General features: G+C 39.1%; 1 protein-coding gene across 10 annotated transcripts in view; it reads right to left on the bottom strand.

The window, feature by feature from the left end:
* The window catches only part of LOC150108711 (uncharacterized), a 374,396-nt gene that overhangs the window by 282,884 nt on the left and 64,746 nt on the right, over nt 1–26,766 (bottom strand). For 9 of the 10 annotated variants that reach the window (XR_016548148.1, XR_016548147.1, XM_090390939.1 and 6 more), the window contains one exon: nt 22,065–22,232. The exons of the other annotated variant lie outside the window; for it this stretch is intronic. Coding sequence is in view for 7 of the 9 variants with exons in the window: in XM_090390939.1 (XP_090247065.1) it covers nt 22,065–22,232 (168 nt within the window). In the remaining 2 variants the exon portion in view is untranslated. The remainder of the gene's footprint in view (nt 1–22,064; nt 22,233–26,766) is intronic. 10 annotated transcript variants of the gene reach the window in all.

The raw sequence follows: 26,766 nt of genomic DNA, 5'->3' as shown, positions 1-26,766 counted from the left end.
AAGGATGCCAGAAAAATAGCCGTTTGGCTTTCAATTTATGTTATACTGAATTCAGGAAATAAAAGTAGTTGGTGTGGCCTAAAGGGATGTTACAGTTTCTATACATTAACACTTTGAGTCCTATCGATGTATATTTACATCGATAAGACATTAAGTCCCAGTAGGTCTTGGACTCAAAGTGTTAATGCCAGAAGTATCAGGAACAAGAGGGAGGAATTTTTTACACTGGTTAGTGCTACCTTGTCAAATGTCGATATTAGTGAGACTTGGCTAATCCAAGATAATGTAGTTACAGGGATTGAATGCGATGGATGTAGTATTTTCAGGGAGGATAGAGTAGATAAAACAGGAGATGGGGGGTACTGCTGATAATAGCAGATAAACTGCAGCCAACATCAGTTGGACAGATGGCAGTTCTTTTGAGTCAATTGGGTGTGATATTGAGGCCAATAGGACAAAATAAAAAACTGGTTCATGCTATATGACAAGGGATGATGTGGAGGACATGCATCAGCAGATTAGTACAATGAGTGCAAGTAGAGTAATTATTATGGGAGACTTCAACGTCGAACACATAGATTGGAAGAGAGAAAGATTGCATGACAGGTAGAAAATGGAATTTATACACCTACTGAGAGATAATTACTTGAAGTAGAATGCAACAGAGGGGGGACTCAGGATATGAAAGCATTGGCCCCTGTTATAGGATCAGAACTCCTGTCCATAACTAAAGTGGTTACCACTGTCTCCAGTTCGAGAAAGTGACCATGTGGTCTTGACTTGGGAGGTAGCAAAGCATGTGGAAAATCGAGTTAATGGAATTACAAGGTAGATGATTATGATACACTTAGGAGTCAGCTTGAAACAGTACCATGGGACATAAAGATGTGCATGGGGGAATAGAGAGTCAAGGGATACCTGGAGACAGCAATGTCACTCTATATATGAGGGTGGTCTGAAAAGTTCTCCGCCTAACGATGAAAATACAAATATATAATAATTTCAAAATTACTTTTATTTTTCAACATAACCTACCTTAAGTCTAGTACATTTATTTCAACGATGCTCAAGCGCCATTATCCCATCCCTGTAGTGGTTCTCAGTAAAATCTGCAAAATACTCCTCTACAGTTGCAATCACCTCTTGATTCAAAGAAAAACGCTGACCAGTGAGGAAGAGTTTTAGTTTTGAGAAGAGATAGAAGTCAGAGGGAGCCAAATCTGGGGAATAGGGTGGATGTTCTACCAATTCATAATGCAGATCCCTTATTTTTTCCATTGCAAAAACACATTTGTGGGAGGATGCATTGTCCTGATGAAAGATGATTTTTTTCTTCTGCAAACCAGGTCTTTTCTCACAAATTTTTTTGTCTAGTCTGCTTAAAAGATTGGGCCTTATTGTTTTACCCTTTTCAAGATAGTTAATAAACAAAATGCCTTTAGCATTTTGTTTATTTTGTTTATCTTGATCCCAAAATAACATCCCAAAAAAACGATGCCATGACTTTTCCTGCTGATGGAACCGACTTTGTCGTCTTTGGTGCTGAACAACTGGCTTCTGTCTACTGTTTTGACTGCTGTTTGGATTCTGGTGTGTAATGGTGAATCAAAGTCTCATCCATAGTAATAAATCGATGCACAAAATCGGTTTTATTCTTGTTAAAATGCTTCAAGCGCTGTTTAGAGATTTTCATGCAAGTGTGTTTTTGATCTGCTGTGAGCAAGCACGGCACCCATCTTGCACAAACCTTTTTCATTTGTGATTCTTCATGCAAAATATATCCTACATGTGCTTTTGAAATGCCTATAGTCTCAGCAATTTCATGCACTTTGACTCACCAGTCACCCAATACCATATTGTGCACTTGATGAATGATTTCTGGTGTTGTTACACTTTTTGGACGTCCTTCACATGGATCATCTTCAAGGCTGGTATGGTCACATTTAAACTTGGCAGCCCATTTCTTAATTGTTGAAAATGAAGGAGAAGAGTGCCTATGAACTTTTATGAACTTGGAATGAATTTTTTTTGGTATTAAACCTTTTTTTACAAAGAATTTTATAACTGCACGATACTCATTTTTTCCATTTCAAGGGATACAGACAACACTTTTGCTTCAGACAGCTGTATAAAACAAACTACTTGATAGAATGACATGCAATTTCACATGGATTCTTATGACAGATCAACTTAGAAAAAAATCTTGCTGATTGTGTTGCCATCTATGTTCGAGGCCCAAGAACGTTTCAGACTACACTAATAACTAAGGCCAGGAGAATAAACCAGGTTGGAGTTAGATGGATGAGTAATATCATTAAGCAAGAGCTGTGGGGAAACAAAATTTTAAAGATGTTGTGGAGGGTGCATAATGAGAAAGGTGACCAGCTAACTCATGAACAATAGAAGAGTCAGGCAAGAAAGGTGCCAAGCATGGTAAGGAAGGCAAAATCAGATTATGAGAAGAAGTTAGCTGAGCAGGTGAAAGGAAATCCTAAAGAGTTTTTTCTTTATGTGACAAGTAGGAGGATGATTGACTATGGAAGGTTTAATGAGTGCAAATGGTAGAGAGGTAACAGAGGCAGATGTACTTGTCAAGTTTCATCATCATCAAATTCCTGGTATGTACCCTCAAGAGGTGTACAGGATATGATAATACTACATGAAAAAATTATATCATTACTAACTTCCTATCTACAATTTTCTTCCAAATCAGTCTGTTACTTGTCAAGACTCCAACATTATCAGATCTTATATTTCTATCATCTAAGGCACTTTGTACCGTATCAATCCACCTATATCTTGGTCTTCCTCTGGGTCGTTTTCCTGTCAACCTGGCAGAGAACACTTGTTTTGCTAATCTTTCCTCGCCCAATCTGTTTAGGTGACCCCCTGAGATTAGCTCTGCTAATGCATTCCTGGATGCTGACAATGTCAAGTTCTTTCCTAATATCCTCATTTTGAATATGATATTGCCATTGATGCCATCTGTTCATGCCTATAATCTTTCTCAGGACTCTCATATCTGCAGTCTCTAGTCTTTGGTCAAGTGTTTTACTTCTGACCCAGCTCTTAAATCCATAAGTTAAAATTGGTTTGAACATAGTCTTGTACGTATAGTCTTATATACAGCTAATTTAGTGTTTTGAATAATTTCTCTCTTCTCCATATGAATTAATTCAATTGACTTCCTACCATACCAGCTTTATTGATTCTCTTATCTATTTCCATATTTAATTTACCATCTTCACTAAAAATCGTGCGTAAGTAGCTGAAATGTTTTACTTGTTCTATAGGTTCTCCATTCACAATGCAGTTGATATTTTCAATGCTTCTGCCTATTTTCACTGTCTTTGTCTTGTTAGTGCTAACCTTCATCACAAATCTATTACAACAGTTATTCAGGGAATTATTTAGTCAGGGAATCTTGCAGACTTGTCGAGTTTCTGAGTGACCATTTTGCAAGGGTATATCATCCATGTGAAGATATTGTTATGGGAGAGGTGACGGGGACTGATGTGAGAATGCAAGTTGATGAATTGGATATTTGGTATTGCAACTTTGAATATTGCAGAATCTGAATCTAAATACAGCTGTGGGATTGGATGGAATATCGGCTTGCATTTTAAGAAAATGTGCAAAAGAACTGGAAATGCCTTTCATTAGGCTGCTGACAACTGAGTTGGATAGAAGGAATGGTTACACGATGATACTGCTAGATTTTGCAATGCTGTTTTACAGGATACCACATGGAACTCTGTTATGTATAAATGGGGATGAATATGAGGTAACAGGGATAAAAGAGTGGTTGATGGAAAGATACCAAAAATTAGGACATGGAGCAGCAGAATCCAGAAGGCAGATGACTAGTGGAGTGCTGCAGGAGTCTGTGCTTGGACTACTGCTGTTTACTTTGTGCAAAATGACATAGCAAATAATTTGAAGGGATATACTCAGTTGTTTGCTGATGATGTAAAGTTAGGTAATAGTTAATAAAGGTGATGTACAGAGCTTGCAAAATGATTTAAATAGGCTGACAGTATGGGCAAAACATAATGGACATCAATTTAATGTAGAAAAGTGTAAAGTTATGCATTTTGGGATACAAGGATTATAAGTTGTGTACCACATTGAGGGAACTGTAAATTGAAGGAAATCGAGGCCAGGGATTTGGGGATAGTAGTGGCTAGATAGTTCAAGTTTAGAGAGCAAATTTTTAAAGTAGCTAGGATAGTTCACAGGATTACTTGGTTATTGAAAAACACACTAAGAAGCAGAGATAAGATTATCATTCCTCTTCATAAAGTTTTGATACAGCCACATCGGGATTACTGTGCTCAGGTTTGGTCATGTGTGTTTCATGGGGATAAGGAAGTGGTAGAGAGGATCCAGAGACGAGTGACCAAGAGGATGAGTAATCTGTGGAATGCTCCCTGTGAAGACATATTGAAGGTTTGCAGATTGCAAAAGTTGGTTGATAGGTAAAAAAAAATGGGAGGGGGGGGGGATATGATAGAATCTTTTAAGTAAATTAAAGAGTTTCATAAGATTGATGCAGGGGAAATGTTTCAGCACTTTTTCAATGTTATCAAAACACAGTCCTGTCTTTTCTCTCACAAAAGACTTCAGTTCACCTACCCTTACACTCAGTAACACACAAATCACCAGACAAGATCAGCTCTCTCTCTCTCTCTCTCTCTCTGTCTGCATGGACTAACATTTAAATCCAGTCTCTCTTGGCATAAACACATCATATCAATAGCTCCTCAGCATCCAAGAAACTAGGCATTCTCTTTTGTTCAAAAGGATATTTTACACCCAACCAACACCTAACTATATACAAATTACAAATCTACCCATGCCTAGAATACTGCTCATATGTTTGGGGTGGTGCACCTAACACTTCCCTTAAAATCCTTGCTGTCCAGAGACAACCAATTAGGCTCATTCATGATCTCTCTCTCTCTCTCTCTCTCTCTCTCTCTTAGAGATTCACTTCAACCTCTTTCTCATAGATGCAGTGTTTCAGCACTGTGTGTATTCTACAGGTACAACCTTGGTCACTGTTCCAGTGAATTGGCAACTATTATTCCTTCACTTTCAGTTGCACCAGAGCAGCAGCTGCCCAGAATCTCTTTACTGTGCAACTGCAAATGCACCAAACCTGCTTCTCCCTCTTCCTCTTTTATTCTGTCCATCTCTGTCCTCTGAAACAGCCTTCTTCATGAAGTATTCTGAAACAATTACAATTTGCAGCTCTTCAAAAAAAAAAAAAAACTCAATAAACTCAATAAAATCAAAAATCAAGTGATCAGTATGGTGATGAAGGCAAAACTAGAATATGAGAAATGATTAGCACTAAGATCCAAAGAAAATCCTAGGGAATTTTTTAGCTATGTGGGCAGTAGGAGGATAAATGATTGTGGAAGAATGACACTGCGGGATAAAAATTGGAATAGAGTGACTGATGCAGAGGACGTAGTGGAGCTGTTCGATGAGCACTTTATTGGTGTGCCTCCGTAGTGCAATTGGAAGAACGACGGTACATTACGCCCTTCAATTAGAAAAGGCCTAAGTTCAATTCTTGTCATGATAGGAAGAATCTTTGTATGGACTTTTTCAATTGAAGGTGAGTTAGCCGATCTCACATGGAGGTAGCAGGGTTTTTTCTCCTGGAAACTCTTGGGGTTTCATCCCGCATACAGACAAATCAGCCCTTCAAAACACATGCAATTTACAGACAAAAAATACCAGTGGTGGTGTGGTGGTGGTGGTTGTGGGCAGTAGATGGCGTTGATGTATGCAAATGGTAGTAGAAGTTCTGTGTAGCAGTGGAGACAGAGAATTGTACAGTAGGTGTCCCCCGCGATGAGTCTTGACACCTTGGAGGTGTCACGAATAATAATAATAATAATAAATAATAATTTCATCCTAGCGAAGGTTTTAATACTAGAGGGACAGGACAGATTCAGGGTTTAGAGGTGCAAGAGGAGAGTGTGTTCCAAATACTGAGTACTCTGGATACCAGTAAAGCTGAGGACTGGATGGTATTTCACCACGGGTTCTGAGAGAATGTGCTAAAGAACTGACAGCTCCGTTGACCTGGCTCTTCAATAAAAGTCTGGCTGTGGAAAAGGTACCCAAGGAATGGAAGGAAGGTAAGATAGTGCTGCTGCTGCTGCACAACGGTGGTAGCAGACTGGAAGTGTCTAATTATAGGCCAGTATGTGTGTCATCAGTAGTTGTTATGGTCTTGGAGAAATTAGTGAGGGACTATATACAGCGTTGGGTAGATGAAGGTAATGTTATTTGTGAGAATCAACATGGATTTGTTAAGGGGCACTCTTTAGTAATATGATTGCCTTTTATAATAAAGTGACAAGAGCAGTTGATGAGGGAAAGGCATACACTGCCATTTTTTTTAGATTTTGCAAAGTTTGACAGGGTCGCAAATGATAAGCTGATATCTAAGTTGCAGCACAAGAGTTTGGATGTCAGGTTAGTCAACTGGATTCAGGATTGCCTGTCTGATAGGTATCAGAGAGTTGTGTATGGTGGGGTAATATAAAGGAGGCAAAAGGTTAAAAGTGGTGTTTCACAGGGCTCAGAACTGGGACCTATATTGTTCAACCTTTATATCAATAACATTGTCAATGAATTGCAAGGGGATATTCAGTTGTTTGGAGAGGATGTGAAGCTGGGAAGGGTTATCAGTAATAGTGCAGATGTGGCAGCCCTAGAGGATTTGAATAAACTAGACAGATAGGCAATGAATGGGTATGTCGGTTTAATGCAGCAAAATGTAGTCTTCAAGTTTGGGAACCATTGATGGGACGCTGTGTACTCTATCGGAGGAGCTATACTGGAGGAAGTAGGGGATACAAGAGATCTGGGGGTGATGATTGATAGAAAACTGAAATTCAGGGTGCATATTGAAAAGGTGGCTTCACCACCTTTGCATATTGGTTGCTGCAATACTGAGAAGGACGCCAACCTGCAGAGATAAAAGTACCGTAATCAGTAAACTGGAGCAGATGGGGATGGATATAGGGTTGGTGAGATGGATAGGAGAGTGGTTGAAGGAGAGATACGAGAGAGTGGTTTATTCAGGAGTGGAGTCTAAAAGACGGCTTGTGACAGTGGTGTGCCGCAGGGCTCTGTTCTTGGACCACTGCTTTTCAATTTGTTCATCAATGATATAGGAAAGGATCTGAGAGGAAGTGTTCACTTGTTTGCTGATGATGCAAAGTTGGGTAGAGCAATTGTGAGTGCAGAGGATGTCAAAATTTTACAGGATGATTTGGATAGTTTGGAGGAGTGGGCTAGAAAAAATGGATGTCAGTTTAATGTGGCAAAGTGTAAGGTTATGCACTTTGGGGTGAAAAGAATAGCAGCAGTATATCACATTGGTGGAACCATACTCCAGGAGATTGATGAGGCCAGGGATTTGGGAGTGTTGGTGGATAGGGAATTGAAGTTTAGGGAGCACATTGCAAAAGTGGCTAAATCAGCTCATCAAATCACTTAGCTTCTGAAAAATACACTAACATGCAGAGACAAACAAGTTGTATCGAGCCTTGATAAGACCCCATCTGGACTACTGTGCCCAGTTATGGGCACCAGGGTTTCTTCGTGATGGGAAGGAAGTAGAGAGGATCCAGAGACGAGTGACCAAGATGATAACAGGTCTGTGGAATGAACCTTATGAGAATAGGTTGAAGATTTGTGGGTTGCAGAAATTGGTTGATAGGCGAAGGAGGGGTGATATGATTGCGACATTCAAATTACTGAAGGGTTTCTATAAGACTGATCCTGAAGATATTTTTGAAAATAGGACTGGTGGTGGGAGGACTAGGGACCATGCATGGAAGCTGGGCAAGAGTGTGGTTGACAAGGGTGTTAGAGCTAGGTTTTTTGCTTGGAGAGTGGTGAATGAGTGGAATAAGCTGCCAGAGTCTGTTGTGGGTGCTATGACCGTGAATGAGTTCAAGGCAAGGTATGATAGATACTGTGTGAATGTCGAATAGTTGTTCTTGCCATGATGTTAGGGCCTCCCTCGATGAGTCTATCGACTCCTTGGAGTTGCCCGGAATAATAATAATAATAATAATAATAAAAAAAACAAAAAGAGTTATCATTCTGTTGTATAAGACCCTGATCAGACTGCACTTAGACTATTGTTCTCAGGTTTGGTCCCCAGGATTTGAAGGAGATAAATTAACTGTAGAAAGGGTACAGAGGCGGATAACAAAGATGGTTTCAGGATGTACAATGTCAGTTACGAGGATCGACTGAGGGAATGTGGACTGCAGAGTTTGGTGGATAGAAGAAGGAGAGATGATATGATTGAGACTTTTAAACTGTTGAGAGGCAGTTATAGGGTAGACACTGGGGAGTTCTTTTGCTTGATCGAACAGTGGGAAGGAGTGATGACAGGGGATCATCCCTGGTAGTTACAAAAGGAGGCTGGGAGCAAGAGGGTGAGTAGTGGTTTCTTTGCATGGAGGGTGGTTGAACCGTGGAAAGCATTGCCTGAGAGAGTGGTTAGAGCAGGAATGGTCAATGGGTTCAAGGAGTGATATGATAAACTTTGTGCTTCCTAAAAATGATGAGTCTTTTGACTCCATGGAGGCCTGGATAATAATAATAATAATAATAATAATAATAATAATAACATCTGTATCAGTCCTCATCTGAAAAAATAAGTTAAACACATTTTTTTGGAAAAAAATCACCTTTATTTCTGAACACAGTCTCCATTGAGGTCTACACATTTGGTCCAGCGAGTTTCCAATTTTTTCATCCCATCTAAAAAGTAGCATTTGTCAAATTGTGCAAAATAGTCATTGACAGACTTGATGACATCCTCGTTTGAAGAAAATTTTTTCCCACCGAGCCAAATTTTTAAGTTTGGGAACAAGAAGTCACATTGGGCAAGTCCAGAGAATATGGTGGATGCATAGACAATTTAAACCTCAATTCATGCAATTTTGCCATTGCATCAGCCGATGTGTGGGACAGTGCACTGTCTTGCTGAAAGAGCATTTTTTTTGTAAGCCCAATTTTGGCCGTCTTCTTTTAAAAGGTCCAATATTGACAAAAAAATTGAATAGTTCCACTTAGTTCCTTTCCTATATTACTACGCATAATAGACTCCTATTATTGTCTTACCCTTTTCCAAATAGTCCATGATGATAATTCCTTGGGAATCCCAAAAAAAAGTAGCCATCACCTTCCCAGCTACAAAATGGTCTTTGTTTTTTTTTGGTGCTCTTTCAACAGGCATTGTCCATTGTTTTGACAGCTGCTGCTGCTTGGACTCAGGCATGCAGTAGTGGATCCAAGTTTTGTCTACAATCACAAATCGCCACAAAAAATCCTGCAAATTGCGATTAAACATCGCCAAACACTGTGTAATGTCTTTTCACATGTGTTTTTGATCGACAGTCAACAATCGCAGCACCCATCACGCACACAACTTTTTCGTGTGCAATTTTTCGTGCAGGATATTATACACCCATTCAGTTGAGATGCCTACAATCTCAGCAATCTCATGCACTTTCAATTGGTGGTCTTCCATAACGAAACCATGGATTTTGTCAATCATTTCCTTTGTAGTGACCTCAGGCAGCGTGCACTTCATCTTTGATGGACTTACAACCATGTTTAACTCATTTATCCAAAAATAAATAGTCTTTAATGTTCGTACAGACTCCCCATGAACCTCATCAAACTCAGCTTTGATCTGTGCAGCCGTCCACTTCTTCAAATAAAAGTGTTTTGTCACTGCACAAAACTTGTTTTTCTCTATTTTTATGAAAAATGCGAACAGGGTCATTTTAAATGTTTGCCAAACTAGAACTATGCATCACATGTGACTACAATTTTGCCAGGATTCATGAAAAAATGATACGTGCCGACACTGGTATGAATGAATGAATTGTGTCACCGTCTATTAGAAATTTACCAAACTTTTCAAACAATCCTTCCACGTTTCTTGAACCTTTGTGTATGGGATCTATCTATCTATCTATTCCTATCGTCTCCCAAAACACTGATCTCACACACGAATGCCACATCAGCCAGCAGTAAACCGATTAATGCAAAAATAACTACCGCTGTTACCGTCATTTCCCGAGAGAAAATGGAATTGTTATTTTCGCCACCAAAGAAAACATCCCATTACAAGATTATCTGATGGCGATCGCCAAAATTGTGCCCGCAAAAAACATTACTGACGCTTTCCGCGTAGCTGGAACTGTGCAGGTACATTTTAGCCATATCTCATGGGCACAAACGGTACTGCAAAAAGGAGTCGAGATTGGCGATTATCACTTCGAAGCAACCCCAATAGCAGTGGCCCCAACAAAAGTAACAGTATCAAATGTTCCCCCTGAAATTCCTCATCAACTCATCAGATCCATGTTATCAAAATACGTTTCTGTCACAGGAAAAATACGAACATAGTCAGCAGCCACGAAGAAGCCAAAATTTGCCCATGTCAAAAACTTTTTAAGACAGGCATTAATGCACTTTCCAAACAACGACGCACTAGATAACCTTCCAAAATTAATCAACACGGACATAAATGGAATCACCTACACTTTCTACTTATCCTTCAGATCACAGTGCTTCTTCTGTCATGAAGATGGTCACATTAGGAAACAATGTCCCTATATTACCAACAGTTCATCAATAAATATCTCAGCCCAGAATAGCAAACCGGCTGAACAGAACAACATCGTACATAAAGAAAATCAAAGCATAGGAAAAAGTAAACCAAAAATTCTCTCCCCATCACAAACTTCAGAGGAAAGAAAACCCCCGAACTGGAAAAGTGCTCATGTCGCTCCTGAATGCCTGCCGAGTAATGAGATCCAAGGCTCTGATAACGAAGTCTCACAGCACGAAAACACGGATCTTCCCAACAGAGATGACAAGGACAAACTAATTAAAAGCAATCCCCAGACCCAGCAACCAGAATCACCAACCCAGCCCCCCACTAATTCAAAAGCTCACCCTATAGAAGAAACTACTCAAAATGGCCTTTCATCACCTGCAGCCAGCCAAGGAGAAACAGCGTTCCCAGACGATGAGGAAACTGTACTTCCACATGACTACCTAGTAGAAGAGGAAGCTGAGGGCGAACTTTTCCACACTGAGGATCCCCTAACCCTAGCAGCTGTCATCCTTCATACAGAAAGTATGAGGCTTTCCTCACAAATTAACTATAGCCCTTAAATACACTACAAGAATCCCGGAACTAATATCTCAACTTCAGGACCTACACTCGAAACTGAAATGCAAAAAGAGCAGAGCAGAGGTTAACAGGAGTAAGCACTACTACCTAATTAATGCGCTACAAACACAGTACCAGGACCAATATTAGATTAAACTTACAATCAAACTTTCATAAATCATGATGTCTATAAGTCTTTTCTCTCTCAATGCAAGAGGATGTGCCTCTGCTCTACGCAACAGAATAGTCCTTGACCAGGTACAAAAATATCATATAGACCTAATACTTCTGCAAGAAACAAATATCAACTCCTCATTCAATTTATCCAGAAGATGGGCAGAGTGGCCTTATGACTTACAGCACTCTGCAACCCAACAACATCATATAGCAGGAGTTAGCTTAGGTGTACATCATAGATCTCCCTACAAACTGAAAGCGATTGCTGATATACCAGGATATGCCTTGTATGCTCACATAATAGCACCCAACCATAATACTCTACATATGTTCAACATCTATATACCACAATAGGATGCTCTGGCATCACAAATCCTGGATTTCGTTCAAAACCATCTTTCAAGTATAGACCAAGAACATATCATAATAGCTGGAGACTTTAATTGCACTCTAGACCAAGAAAAAGACAGACTTCAATGTGCTGAACATCGTAGCCAATTAATAAATAAACTTCAAACACTAGTAAACGATAATGAACTCATCGATGTCTTTCAGCATCAACATCCAGGTAAGAAATCCTACACATGGAGGTCAGCAATCACAGCGACAAATAGGCCACTCTACCAAGCACGACTGGACAGATACTACATTTCCAAACACACCTTGCCTCTAGTTAGAAACATCTCACACATCCCTTCCTACATTTCAGATCATTGCTTCATCAAGCTGCAACTTTCATTATCTTTGGAAGCATCCAAATCAGGAAGTGCCAATTGGATCTTCAACAATACTCTCCTGAGAGATCCAGCTTATATAATAAACACTCAGGCTTTAGTAACCAACCTCACTCATTCGAAAGTGGATACAGAACCAATGAAAACATGGTGACCCTACCTAAAATCATGAATAAAATCCTTTACGCATATCTACAGTCACCAGAAAAATCAACAGAGAAACATTAGAATCCGACAAGTTGAAGAACAGCTCAAGTATCTCCCAGAAGAAAGCCCTGAATATCACTCTGCCTTCTAAGCCATGAAAAGAAATGCAGAATTATCGGCAAAAGCTGCCCTACTTAGATCGCGGCATACACAAATAAATCTTTCAGATGCCCCCACAAAATATTTTTTCTCTTTGGAAAAAAATACCAGGCAGCAAACTCCATCTCTGCAATCAGACTTCAAGATGACTGCATCACAGAAGATCCAAGTAAAATCACTTCTGAAATCTTACAAGACTACAAGAATGCATACAGCTCTACAGGAACATCCCGACAAGCCAGTCATGAAATACTGAAAGTAACAAAAAAAATCTCTGCAACAGATCGGAACCAGTTAGAAAATAAAATCATGCACTGAATGAACTGAAAACTGCATACACATCCTTGCCAAAGAACAAATCTCCCAGCCTTTATGGTCTCACTACAGAATTTTTCCAAGTCTTCTGGAATCAACTCGAACCACTTCTCCTCAAAACACTGCAAGAAGCTTACCTCAATGGGCTCCCACAATCCGTCACGACCTCAGTAGCACAACTGATACCAAAGAAGGGAGACAACACGGATATCCAAAACTGGCATCCAATCTCCCTAATTAATACCAATTGCAAAATCATTTCCAAAGTTATAGCAAACTGAATAAAGCCAACACAGCCTGAAGTTATTGGCCAACACCAAACATACTCTGTCCCAAGAAGATCAATACATGAAAACCTCCATTTAATAAGAGATCTCATCCACATTGCAAACAGCCAACACGAAAACCTTGCACTCCTTAGTCTTGATCAGGAAAAGGCTTTCAACAGGGTAGAGCATGAATACCTTTATGAAGTACTAAAACCATTCGGCTATGGTCCTCTCATCATTGAAACAGTGCAATTGCTATACAGAGATGCACACTTCTGTTTAAAAATCAATAACAGGCTCACATGCACTTTGTCATACTCTTGAGGGGTCAAGCAACGATGTCCTCTCTCTGGACAGTTATACACATTGGCCATAGAACCCTTCTTAAAAAGAGTACACGACACCATCATCTCCAAACGAACTGACATAATAGAGCCACATCAAAAAATAACCCTATCAGCATATGACGATGCCACATCACTGTAATAGTCCGGAATGAAGAAGAAATGACAGTAACCGAGGAAGCACACAGACTATATGCACAAGCCTCAGGGGCCAAATTAAATTCTGCAAAAACCACTGGCTTGTGGTCAGGAAAGTGGAAGGCTAGAAATGATTCTCCAATCGAATGTACCTGGTCAAGTAAAGAACAAAGATACTTAGGTGTGCACCTTGGTAACACTAAAATATATAACACACTGAACTGGACACAGCTGCAAAACCGTTTTAAACAGGTGCTAGGTAAATGGAACCACATTCGTTCCATGTCTTCACTCAGAGGAAGAGTAATAATAGTTAACCAGATGGCTGCGAGTATGTTATGGCATACCCTCAAAGTACTCACATCCCCTGAAGAATTTCTCAACCACATTCAAAAGGCAATCAAATGTTTTCTCTGGAACAATACTAACTGGACAACATACTCTGAACTCTGCAAACCACTCAATAAGGGAGGTCAATTCTTGATTTCCCTTGAAAACAAGATCACATCCTTCAGAATAATTCTACTAGTAAAGACGTTTCAGTGCAGTCATGCTTACGTAACCATCTTCAATTACATCATAAAATCATCCACCAGAGGACTTACACTTTCCACAATCCTCCGAATGGCCAGTTCTGAACCATTTCCTCTTAAACTACCTCTTTTTTTACAAAGATGCCCTACAGTGGTGGAAAAAGGCGAAACTTCATCACACACTGACAAGATCAACAGAGTCAGCTGTACTAACAGAACCACTGTTTTCAAACAGAAACATAACAAGTCACACAACTGGCCAGCCGTTCCTTTTCCCTAAATGGAACTGGGCAGGAATTTCTTATTCCTTAAATAACTCATAGGAGACCTCCTGACCCAGACGCTAAACTGGAAAACACCAACATGCCTACCATTGAAAAACTCAAAAATTGAAAAGCAATATCAACTTATGCAAGTTGCTATTATAAAAGCCTTCCCAGATATTGTTACGCCTCAGGGAATCCGTATTTCTTCTAGAAACTGCAGGGAACCTACCTTTCATCTTGCATCATCTGAAGCCTCACTTCCAATTCTTCCCTCCAACTACAAGAAAATATACCACTTACTCATACCAGTGCCTCTAACTTCGCCCTTTGTGTATTCATCATTAACCCTCTCATTTACTAAGCTGCACATGCCACCCAGTTTTCAGTGGGATCTTCCATATAAATCGAGGTGTGCCGAACCAGATTCTGACATACAGTGGAGGCTATGGCATAATATCTTGCCAACTCCTACTAATCTCCACAAATTTCAGCTAAGACAATCGGATCAGTGTTTATTCTGCAAAGTTTCAGGTACTTTGGAACACACATATCTAACCTGTCCTGCAAACAAAGCGATGATCATCTATGCCCTGAACACAGCCTCTAGCACCTGTAACTATGCACACAGCAAAGAAAACTACTGGAATTTAGTACACACAGAAGAGAACAGACACAGAATATGCAATTTCATCTTCATCTGCGCCAAGGCCGTCATTTACAGTTTCTACCTTAAGCACACAAGAAATAACCAGCACCCATCTATCACTGAATCGGAACAAACCCTCCTGTGTAGCCTACGTCGGAAACTACAAAGCAAGCTTTCACTGGAATTTGATTATTACAAAGAAACAGTAACTGTCGTAAAATTCATAGAGGAATGGAATCCAACTGGTACCCTGTTCTGGATTGCCGACAACATACTTCAGCTGAAAAATAACTAAAAGTAATACTGAACTGTAATATTGATTCTTACTGAAAAGACAAATCGTGTTCACCACTAATGTATTTTTTCCCCTTCATTTCTATTGTATATCTAAAAAGAAAATCCTTTTTTGTACGTAATATATATTCTTATAATATGTAAATAGTCCTTTTTGTTATCTATCTTCCAATGTACATTTTATCAAGTTTAATAAAAAAAATAAAAAATAAATAAAAAATAAAATATCTATCTATCTATCTATATATATATATGTATATATATATATATATCTCCGCTAGGTGGCCAAGGTGTTGCATGTGCGTTCATACCGCTCCTGCCTTCCCCCACCTTTTATACGTTTATCCGAAAGGAAGGACTTATATTTTTATATAGGTATATTCTCCAAGCTGAGAGCTATCTACTCATACTAGTCGTGTACGCGTAAGTGTAGTGATAAGTGATTTATGACAGTTTTCTTCTACTGCTGTACGAGTTCGTATATATCTTCAATTTGGACGCCATAATTCCTTCTCGGACACCTGCACCCCTCACCTGAGGCTATAGCCGGCGAGGAATTACCCGCCATGGCAACTGCACATTCATGTACTACCAAGGATTTAGCAATTCAAAGACCCCCTACGACTTCGGACCTGGAAGGAAGAGCAAAGGTCACCGGAGCTATGTACATAGAAAACAGGTCAGTCAATTCAAAATCTTATGCTAATGTTGTATCTAATGGAAAAATCCTATCGTCCCCCAAAACACTGATCTCACACACGAACGCCTCATCAGCCAGCAATAAACCGATTAACCCAAAATTAACTACCACTGTTACGAACGTCATTTCCTGAGAAAATGGGATTGTTATTTTCGCCACCAAAGAAAACATCCCATTACAAGATTATCTGATGGCGATCGCCAAAATTGTGCCCGCAAAAAACATTACTGACGCTTTCCGCGTAGCTGGAACTGTGCAGGTACATTTTAGCCATATCTCATGGGCACAAACGGTACTGCAAAAAGGAGTCGAGATTGGCGATTATCACTTCGAAGCAACCCCAATAGCACTGGCCCCAACAAAAGTAACAGTATCAAATGTTCCCCCTGAAATTCCTCATCAACTCATCAGATCCATGTTATCAAGATACGGTTCGGTCACAGGAAAAATACGCACACTGTCAGCAGCCACGAAGAAGCCCGAATTTGCCCATGTCAAAAACTTTCGAAGGCAGGCATTAATGCATTTTCCAAACAACGACGCACTACACGACCTCCCAAAATTAATCAACACGGACATAAACGGAATAACCTATACTTTCTACTTATCTTCCTCATCACAGTGCTTCTTCTGTCATGAAGATGGTCACATTAGGAAACAATGCCCCTATATTACCAACAGTTCATCAACAAACATCCCAGCCCAGAATAGTAAACCAGTTGAACAGAATAACATCGCACATGAAGAAATTCAAAGCATAGGAAAAAGTAAACCAAAAATCCTCTCCTCATCACAAACTTCAGAGGAAAGAAAATCCAGAACTGAAAAAGACAACGCTCATGTCGCTCTTGAATGCCTGCCAAGTAATGAGATCCAAGGCTCAGAAAACGAAGTCTCACAACACGTAAACACGGATCCTCCCAACAGAGATGACAAGGACGAACTAATTAAAAGCAATCCCCAGACCCAGCAACCAGAATCACTAACTCAGCCTCCCACTAATTCAAAACCTCACCCTATAGAAGAAACTACTCAAAACAGGCCTTTCTCCACCTACAGCCAGCCAAGGAGAAACAGACTTCCCAGACGATGAGGAAACTGTATTTCCACATGACGACCTAGAAGAAGAGGAAGCTGAGGGCGAACTTCCTCACACTGAGGGTCCCCTAACCATGAAGCAGCTGCCATCCTTCATACAGAAAGTGCGAGGTTCTCCTCACAAACTAACTATAGCCCTTAAATACACCACAAGAATCCCAGAACTAATATCTCAACTTCAGGACCTACACTCGAAACTGAAATGTAAAAAGAGCAGAGCAGAGGTTAACAGGAGTAAGCGAATCTACTACCTAATTAATGGTCTACAAACACAGTACCAGGACCAATATTAGATTAAACTTACAATAAACTTTCATAAATCATAATGTCTATAAGTCTTTTCTCTCTCAATGCAAGAGGATGTGCCTCTGCTCTACGCAACAGAATAGTCTTTGACCAGGTACAAAAATATCATATAGACCTAATACTAATGCAAGAAACAAATATCAACTCCTCATCCAATTTATCCAGAAGATGGGCAGAGTGGCCTTATGACTTACAGCACTCTGCAACCCAACAACATCATGGAGCAGGAGTTAGCTTAGGTGTACATCATAGATCTCCCTACAAACTAAAAGTGATTGCTGATATACCAGGATATGCCTTGTATGCTCACATAATAGCACCCACCCATAATACCCTGCATGTGTTCAACATCTACATACCACAGCAGGATGCTCTGGCATCACAAATCCTGGATTTCGTTCAAAACCATCTGTCTAGTATAGACCAAGAACATGTCATAGTAGCGGGAGACTTTAATTGCACTCTTGACCAAGAAAAAGACAGACTTCAGTGTGCTGAACATCGTAACCAATTAATAAACAAACTTCAAACACTGGTAAACGATAATGAACTCATCGATGTCTTCCGGCATCAACATCCTGATAAGAAATCCTACACATGGAGTTCAGCAATCACAGAGATAAATAGGCCACTCTACCAAGCACGACTGGACAGATACTACATTTCCAAACATACCTTGCCTCTAGTCAGAAACATCTCACACATCCCTTCCTACATTTCAGATCATTGTTTCGTCAAGCTGCAACTTTCATTATCCTTGGAAGCATCCAAATCAGGAAGTGCCTACTGGATCTTCAACAATACTCTCCTGAAAGATCCAGATTATATAATAAACACTCAGGCTTTAATAACCAACCTCACTCACTGGAAAGTGGATACAGAACCAATGAAAACATGGTGGCCCCACCTAAAATCATGAATAAAATCCTTTACGCAGATCTACAGTCACCAGAAAAATCAACAGAAGAACATTAGAATCAGACAACTTGAAGAACAGCTCAAGTATCTCCCAGAAGAAAGCCCTGAACATCATTCTGCCTTCCAAGCCATGCAAAGACAGGCAGAATTATCGGCAAAAGGTGCCCTACTTAGATCGCGGCATACACAAATAAATCTTTCAGACGCCCCCACAAAATATTTTTTTCTCTTTGGAAAAAAAATGCCAGGCAGCAAATTCCATCTCTGCTATCAGACTTCAAGATGACAGCATCACAGAAGATCCAAGAAAAATCACCTCTGAAATCCTACAATACTACAAGAATGCATACCGCACTGCAGGAACATCCCATCATGCCATTCACGAAATACTGAAAGAAACAAAAAAAATCTCTGCAACAGATCGGAACCACTTAGAAAAGAAAATCACGCTACATGAACTGAAAACCGCATGCACATCCTTGCCAAAGAACAAATTTCCTGGCCTTGATGGTCTCAAGTTTTTCCAAGTCTTCTGGAATCAACTCGGACCACTTCTCCTCGAAACACTGCAAGAAGCCTACATCAATGGCCCCCACAATCCGTCACGACCTCAGTAGCACAACTGATACCAAAGAAGGGAGACCACACGGATATCCGAAACTGGCGTCCAATCTCCCTAATTAATACCGACTGCAAAATAATTTCCAAAGTTATAGCAAACCGAATAAAGCCAACACTGCCTGAAGTTATTGGCCAACATCTAAAACGTACTCTGTCCCAGGAAGATCAATACATGATAACCTCCATTTAATAAGAGACCTCATCCACATCGCAAACAGCCAACATGAAGACCTAGCACTCGTCAGCCTTGATCAGGAGAAGGCTTTTGACAGGGTAGAGCACGAATACCTTTATGAAGTTCTAAAGGCATTTGGCTATGGTGCTCTCATCATTGAATGTGCAATTGCTTTACAGAGATGCACACTTCTGTTTAAAAATCAACAACAGGCTCACTCGCACTTTGTCATACTCTCGAGGGATCAAGCAAGGATGTCCCCTCTCTGGTCAATTATACACACTGGCCATAGAACCCTTCTTAAAAAGAATACACGACACCATCATCTCCAAACGAACCAGAATAATAGAACCACATCAAAAAATTACCTTATCAGCATATGCCGATGACGTCACTGTAATAGTACGAAATGAAGAAGAAATGACAGTAACCAAGGAAGCACACAGACTATATGCACAAGCCTCAGGGGCCAAATTAAATTCTGCAAAAACCACTGGCTTGTGGTCAGGCAGATGGAAGTCTAGAAATGATTCTCCGATCGAATGTACCTGGTCAAGCGAAGGACAAAGATACTTAGGTGTGCACCTTGGCAACACCAAAATATATAACACACTGAACTGGATGCAGCTGCACAATCGTTTTAAACAGGTGCTAGGTAAATGGAACAGCGTTCGTTCCATGTCTTCACTTAGAGGAAGAGTACTAATAGTTAACCAGATGGCTGCGAGTGTCTTATGGCATACCCTCAAAGTACTCACACCTCCTGAAGAATTTCTCTACCACATTCAAAAGGAAATCAAACGTTTCCTCTGGAACAAAACTCACTGGACAACATACCCTCAACTCTGCAAGCCACTCAGCAAGGGACGTCAAGGCCTGATTTCCCTTGAAAACAAGATTCGATCCTTCAGGATAATCCTCCTCCTAAAGACGCTTCAATGCAATCACACTTATGTAACCACCTTCAATTACATCACGAAAGCATCCGCTAGAGGACTTACACTTTCCACAATCCTCCGAATGGCCAGTCCTGCACCATCTCCTCCTAAACTACCTCATTTTTACAAAGATGCTCTACAGCGATGGAAAAACACAGGACTCCATCACACTCTCACAGGATCAACAGAGTCAGCTGTACTTACAGAACCACTATTTTCAAACAAAAACATCACAAGTCTCACAACTGGCCAGCCTTTTCTTTTCCCTACATGGAACTGGGCAGGAATAAGAGTCACAGGAGACCTCCTAACCCACACCCTAAAGTGGAAAGCATTCACAAGCCTACCAATGAATAACCCAAAAACTGAAAAGCAATATCAACAGCTGCAAGCCTCCATTATAAAATCCTATCCAGATATCGCTACACCTCAGGAAATCCGTATTCCTTCTAGAAACTGCTCGGGGCCAATATTTCATCTTGTACAATCTGAAGCCTCACTTCCAATTCTTCCCTCCAACTACAAGAAAATATACCACTTCCTCATGACAGTGTTCCCATCCTCACCATTCTTATATTCAGCCTTAACACTCTCATCTACAAGGCTGCATATACCACACAGTTTTCAGTGGGATCTGCCATATAAATCAAAATGTGCCAAACCAGATTCCAAAATACAGTGGAGACTGTGGCATAACATCTTGCCAACTCCTTCAAAGCTCTACAAATTTAAGCTAAGAGAAACGGATCTGTGTCCATTCTGTGACGTTTCAGGCACCTTGGAATACATATATCTGACCTGCCCTGCAAACAAAGTGATAATCACCTATGCCCTGAATACCGCCTCTAGCACCTGTAACTACACACACACAGCCAAGAAGACTACTGGAATTTAGTTCACACAGAAGAAAACAGACACAGAACATGCAATTTCATCTTCATCTGCGCTAAGGCCGTCATCTACAGCTTTTACCTAAAACAGACAAGAAGTAACCAGCACCCATCCATCACTGAAACTGCACACACCCTCATGCACATCCTCCGTCGGAAACTAAAAAGCAGGCTTCTATTGGAACTTGAGCACTTCAAAGAAACAAGAACTGTCGCGAAATTCCTAGAGGAGTGGAATCCAATTGGTACCCTCTTCTGGATTGACGACGACAATGTGCTTCATCTGAATGATAACTCAGACTGAAACTGAACTGTTAATTTTGAATATTCATTTATTGCATTCTCTATTGTACACCCGAAAGGAAAATGTTTTCTTTCTCTGTAAATATATACTTATAATATGTAAATAGTCATTGTTGCCTATCGTGTAATGTTTATTTTAACAAGTTAAATAAAAAAAAAATATATATCTATATATCTATCTATCTATCTATATAGATATATATATATATATATGAACTGGACTAGCAGGGGAGGAGGGGTTAGAACAAAAGATCATCCCTGGAAGTGTGCAAGAGTGTGAGGACTGGATTTTTTTGCTTGTAGAGTGGTGAATGAATGGAATGGATTTCCTGAGTCAGTTGTAAAGTGCTTTGTCTGTTAATGGTTCGAGGAGAGGTACAACAGATATTGTGTTGATAGTTTGGGTTTCCCACGATGAGCCTTTGGATTCCATGGAGATGCCCATGCAATAATAATAACTTTTAAAGTCATTTCAGGTCTCCAATAAGCAAACAAGTGGTTTCATGCTAAGCAATAAAATTCATTTGCTGCCCTAAAACATTTACGAACATGTTTTGTAAAGGTTTTAAACTATCCACTCAGCCAATCAGGCTAGAATTAATTGTTAAATAACATCTGCATAGCATTTATGTTAACCTTATAAATAAGTCTAACTATTCTTATATAAGTTGTGCTATACATCCTACCAATATTTTTTTAAATAACATATTCTTTCATGCTGTAAATCTAAAGTAATAAACTTTAAATAAAATTCCCAGGTATTAAACGTTGCACGTAAAATTTTTGTATATAGTTTCTACAATCAGGAGTTCATATAATGAACTTTGAACAAAAAGAAATTTTCAGTCTGTTGTTACCTTTTGATTTGTTTTCTATGTGAGGCTCAGAGACAATTGGATCTTCTTCTTTCTTTCGGATCTTCAGCTGTTCATTTGACTGGTATGTATAATTAAAAGACTGTATTTCCTTATCATTCATTTCCTCAGTTTCTTTTTTTGCCTCACTTTCTTCATTTTTATCATAGGCTGAAAAATATATTGAACAATATGCTGATAACAATGAATTACAAATACTAGGATGGGCAGTACATTGAACAGTACAGCCCATGAATGCATAATGGACTTGAATAAAAAGGTGTTATTTATAATTGTGTCACTTTCTCCTTACACAAACAGAAAAATTACATCATACAGCACCCCTGGTGGTGAATTTTGCATATGAAAGATATCTGATTATCTTATATATCATGTTTCAGAAAACTTTTTAGAAAACATAAAGATTGTGCCTCAGAAAATTCCAACTGAAATGATACTACAAGTATATTTTTTATTGTACAGATAACGTCTGTGAAGATATCTTTTTTAAGCATAAGTGAACCACACTCATTAACTGAGGTAAACCATACTCATAACCATGCTTCCTCATAAATGAGGCAGCATGGAATTTGAGAATGTTCTTAGAAGCTGCAAAGCATAAATGTGTTAATTCTCTCTTTTAAGGTTACACGGTGGTCAGCATTCATAGTGAAGAATTTATGGAGACACAACACACACATGTTAGAATAATTTTGGAAGTTATTTTCCACTTGGTTAGACTATAATAAATTTAGTTTAATCCTTTATCCAAGTGTAAGCAAACAAAGTTTGCACCTGAAGTATCTTCAGGACTGAGGCAACTCGTGATAAAGGTGGACCAAGCTCTCATCACTCCTTGTCTTAATATCTCCCATAATGCAAAGCACATCTCCTTGTGGACATGAATAATGCTATGCATTAAGGGAAGGGCCACTACCCAGTCTGGTTTTGACCTTTATTGAGGTCTTGTCAGTGGGAGCCAGACCCAGAAGTGGTGATACTAAGGCAGAGGCAATGGAGAAGTCATATTTACCTATACGAGTTGCCAAAAGGTATACCACTTCATTATTAAATTACTCTGGATTTAGAGAAAGATGTTGGAAGTTATTTTTCACTTGGTTAGACTATAATAAATTTAGTTTAATCCTTTATCCAAGTGTAAGCAAACAAAGTTTGTGCCTGAAGTATCTGATGAGACCTCAATAAAGGTCGAAACTGGTCTGGGTAGTAGCCCTTCCCTTAATGCATAGCATTATACAGGTTTGCAAGGAGATGTGCTTTGCATTATGGGAGATATTAAGACAAGGAGTGATGAGAGCTTGGTCCACCTTTACCACGAGTTGCCTCAGTTCTGAAGATACTTCAGGCACAAACTTTGTTTGCTTACACCTGGATAAAGGATTAAACTAAATTTATTATAGTCTAATCAAGTGGAAAATAACTTTTAACATCTTTCTCTAAATCCAGAGTAATTTAATAATGAGGTGGTACACCTTTTGGCAACTCGTATAGGTAAATATGACTTCTCCATTGCTTCTGCCTTAGTATCACCACTTCTGGGTCTGGCTCCCACTGACGAGACCTTAATAAAGGTCGAAACCAGACTGGGTAGTGGCCCTTCCCTTAATGCATAGCATTATACATGTCCGCAAGGAGATGTGCTTTGCATTATGGGAGATATTAAGACAAGAAGTGATGAGAGTTTGGTCCACCTTTAACACGAGTTGCCTCAGTCTTGAAGATACTTCAGGCACAAACTTTGTTTGCTTACACTTTGATAAAGGATTAAACTAAATTTATTAGAATAATTTCTTTACTTAACATTAAGAAAATAACATTCGACGTTTCGACCTCTGTATTGAGGTCACATCAGGAAAACATACATCTGTAGGATACAAGCTACATGACAATACTACACAAAAGTAAGATGAATCTAAATGTTTGTTAATCATTTACCCTAGCCTGATCTCTGATGGAAAAAAAATAATAATAATAAAATAAATAAAAAATAATAAGAAATAAATAAAATAAATAAACAGAACTACATTAAACAATTTCTAAAATCCTCTCGTATTAAGTTTTCTTCTGTTCTGGATGCTAAACTGGTTGAAGATGTATCCTCCAAATTCTTGGAATAATTAATCCATCATTCTTGTTCAGATTTAATTGATGTTTCAGCATTTCATAGGCTTCTTTGAATTTTCTTTCAAACCAGGTTTTGGTGCAGTGTAAGTATTTGTGCCTTTCCAGTCAATTCTGTGACATGTTTGGAGTGGTCTGACAGGCCTGTTTTACCATAGTGGAGGTATTTAATGTGGCATTCGTGTTCATCTTTTCTAATTAGGATGGTATGTCCTGTTTTCCTTATGTAAGGTAGGTTACAGTTACACTGAATTTTGTAAAAACCTGGGTGCGCAAGGTAAAGAAGAGGATCTTTGGAAGAAATAAGTATTTTGTGAATTTTTGGCAGGCCAAAACATTTTGTGGTGTGATGCGCAAAACATCTTACTCAACAACAAAAATTCTTTAGTCAGCTCGGAATAACTTCCCTTTTCACTAATGACCCAATCAATGATACCATTCTTCTCCTACAGAATATCTTTCAACCCGATATCACAACCCTCTTTGCCCACATACTTCACTCTGAGTATTTCGCGTGGAAAAATAATTCTTATCTACAAAAAAAGGTATGGCCATAGGCTCACTACATTCCCTGCCAATAGCTAACTTTTACATGGAAGACTTCAAGCAATGAGTTCTGGATTCTGCAAGCCTAAAATCCAAAGTTTGGCTCAGATATGTTGATGATATTTTCACCCTTTTGCCCCCATGGCCACAAAACATGAAATACATTCCTAAGCCACCTGAACAAGCAATGCAAACTTATCCAATTCACCATCAAGATCGAAAACAACAACTCTCTTCCATTTCTAGATACACTTGTCATATGTCTTCCCTCAGGCTGCCTCTCCTTCACAGTCTACCACAAAGCTACACACAGGCCAATACATACATAAAAATTCATACTACTATCCAACACTAGCCAACACAAAAAATACGGGTCGTCAGCACCTCAAACACAGAGCCCAACAATTTGCTCCAACGAACAGGCTCTTAACCAAGAATGCTACAATAAAAAAAGTTCACAAAATCCTCCACAAAAATGCCATTAAATGCAAAAACGATTGCAAGAATGCCATAGCCATACTATACATTAGGAGCATTTTAGGAAAAAATAGATAGAACACTACTTAAATACAATATTAAGACAACCTTCAAACCCCCTGCAAAATTAAGAAATTTAGTTAGCTCTTCCAAAGATCCTCTTCCAAACCTTTCCCCCCATAGGGGTTTACAAAATTCGCTGTACCTGTAACCTACCTTACATAGGAGAAACAGGACGCACCATTCCAATTAGAAAAGATGAACAAAAACGCCACATTAAATACCTCCACTATGGTAAAACAGGCCTGTCAGATCACGCACTCCGAACATGTCACATTGATTGGAAAGGCACCAAGTTCCTACACCACACCAAAACCTGGTTTGAAAGAAAATTCAAAGAAGCCTGTGAAATGCTAAAACATCATCCAAATCTGAACAAGAATGATGGATTAATAATTCCAAGAATTTGGTGGACCCATCTTCAACGAGTATAGCATCCAGAACAGCCCCAAACAGAAGAAAATATTAATACAAGAGGACTTTAGAAATTGTTTAATGTGGTTCTGTTTATTTTATTTTTTATTTTATTTATTTATATATATTTTTCATATTATTTATTTATTTTTATTCTATTATAATTTTTTTTCCACCAGAGATCAGGCTAGGGTAAATGATTAACAAACATTTAGATTCATCTTTTGTGTAGTGTATTGTCATATAGCTCTCTCCTTCAAATTTATCCCAGAGGTCAATGTACACAAGATTCTACTTTACATTCTTGTTATCATACTATTCATGATCATCGGCTTTCTTCTCTGCTTACTACTATCATACCTGGACAGCATACTTACAACCCTAGCCTTAACACATTCATTCATAGTGATGAATTTATGGAGACACAACACACGTGTTAGAATAATTTATTTTCTTAACGTTAAGAAAGTAATATTCAACATTTTGACCTCTGTATTGAGGTCATCATCAAGGTATGATAGTAGTAAGCAGAGAAGAAAGTCCAAGTATGATAGTAGTAAGCAGAGAAGAAAGCTGATGATCATGAATAGTATGATAACAAGAATGTAAAGTAGAATCTTGTGTACATTGACCTCTGGGATAAATTTGAAGGAGAGGGCCATTGCTGTGGATGGTTGACAACTGAGTGAAAGTGGTAGTAATAAGATTTGTAAACTGCTATTGAGTGGAGGAGAGAATTTGCTTTGAAGGAAAATGAGAACTAGATTATGGGTTTTCAAGAATGAGGTCTCACATCTCACAATAAATCTATGTTGGATGGTGATGGAATGCATGATATGGCTTCAGGGATTGTTTCAAAATGTGTTAGGAGTTACAGATGCCAAGAAATTATATTCTTGGTTTCATCCATGAATATAATTTCTTGGCATCTATTCTTGGTTTCATCCATGAATATAATTTCTTGGCATTTTTAATCTATAGTATAATTATTATACTATAGTTATAGTATAATTATTATTATTATTATTTGTGACACCTCCAAGGAGTCTGAAAACTCATTGCGGGA

Source organism: Typopeltis vanoorti, chromosome 3, assembly GCF_054136105.1.
Source record: "Typopeltis vanoorti isolate ZY-2024b chromosome 3, IOZ_Tvanoo_1.0, whole genome shotgun sequence".
NCBI classification, from domain to species: Eukaryota; Metazoa; Arthropoda; class Arachnida; order Uropygi; family Thelyphonidae; genus Typopeltis; species Typopeltis vanoorti.
This window is presented reverse-complemented; position numbering and strand designations above follow the sequence as displayed.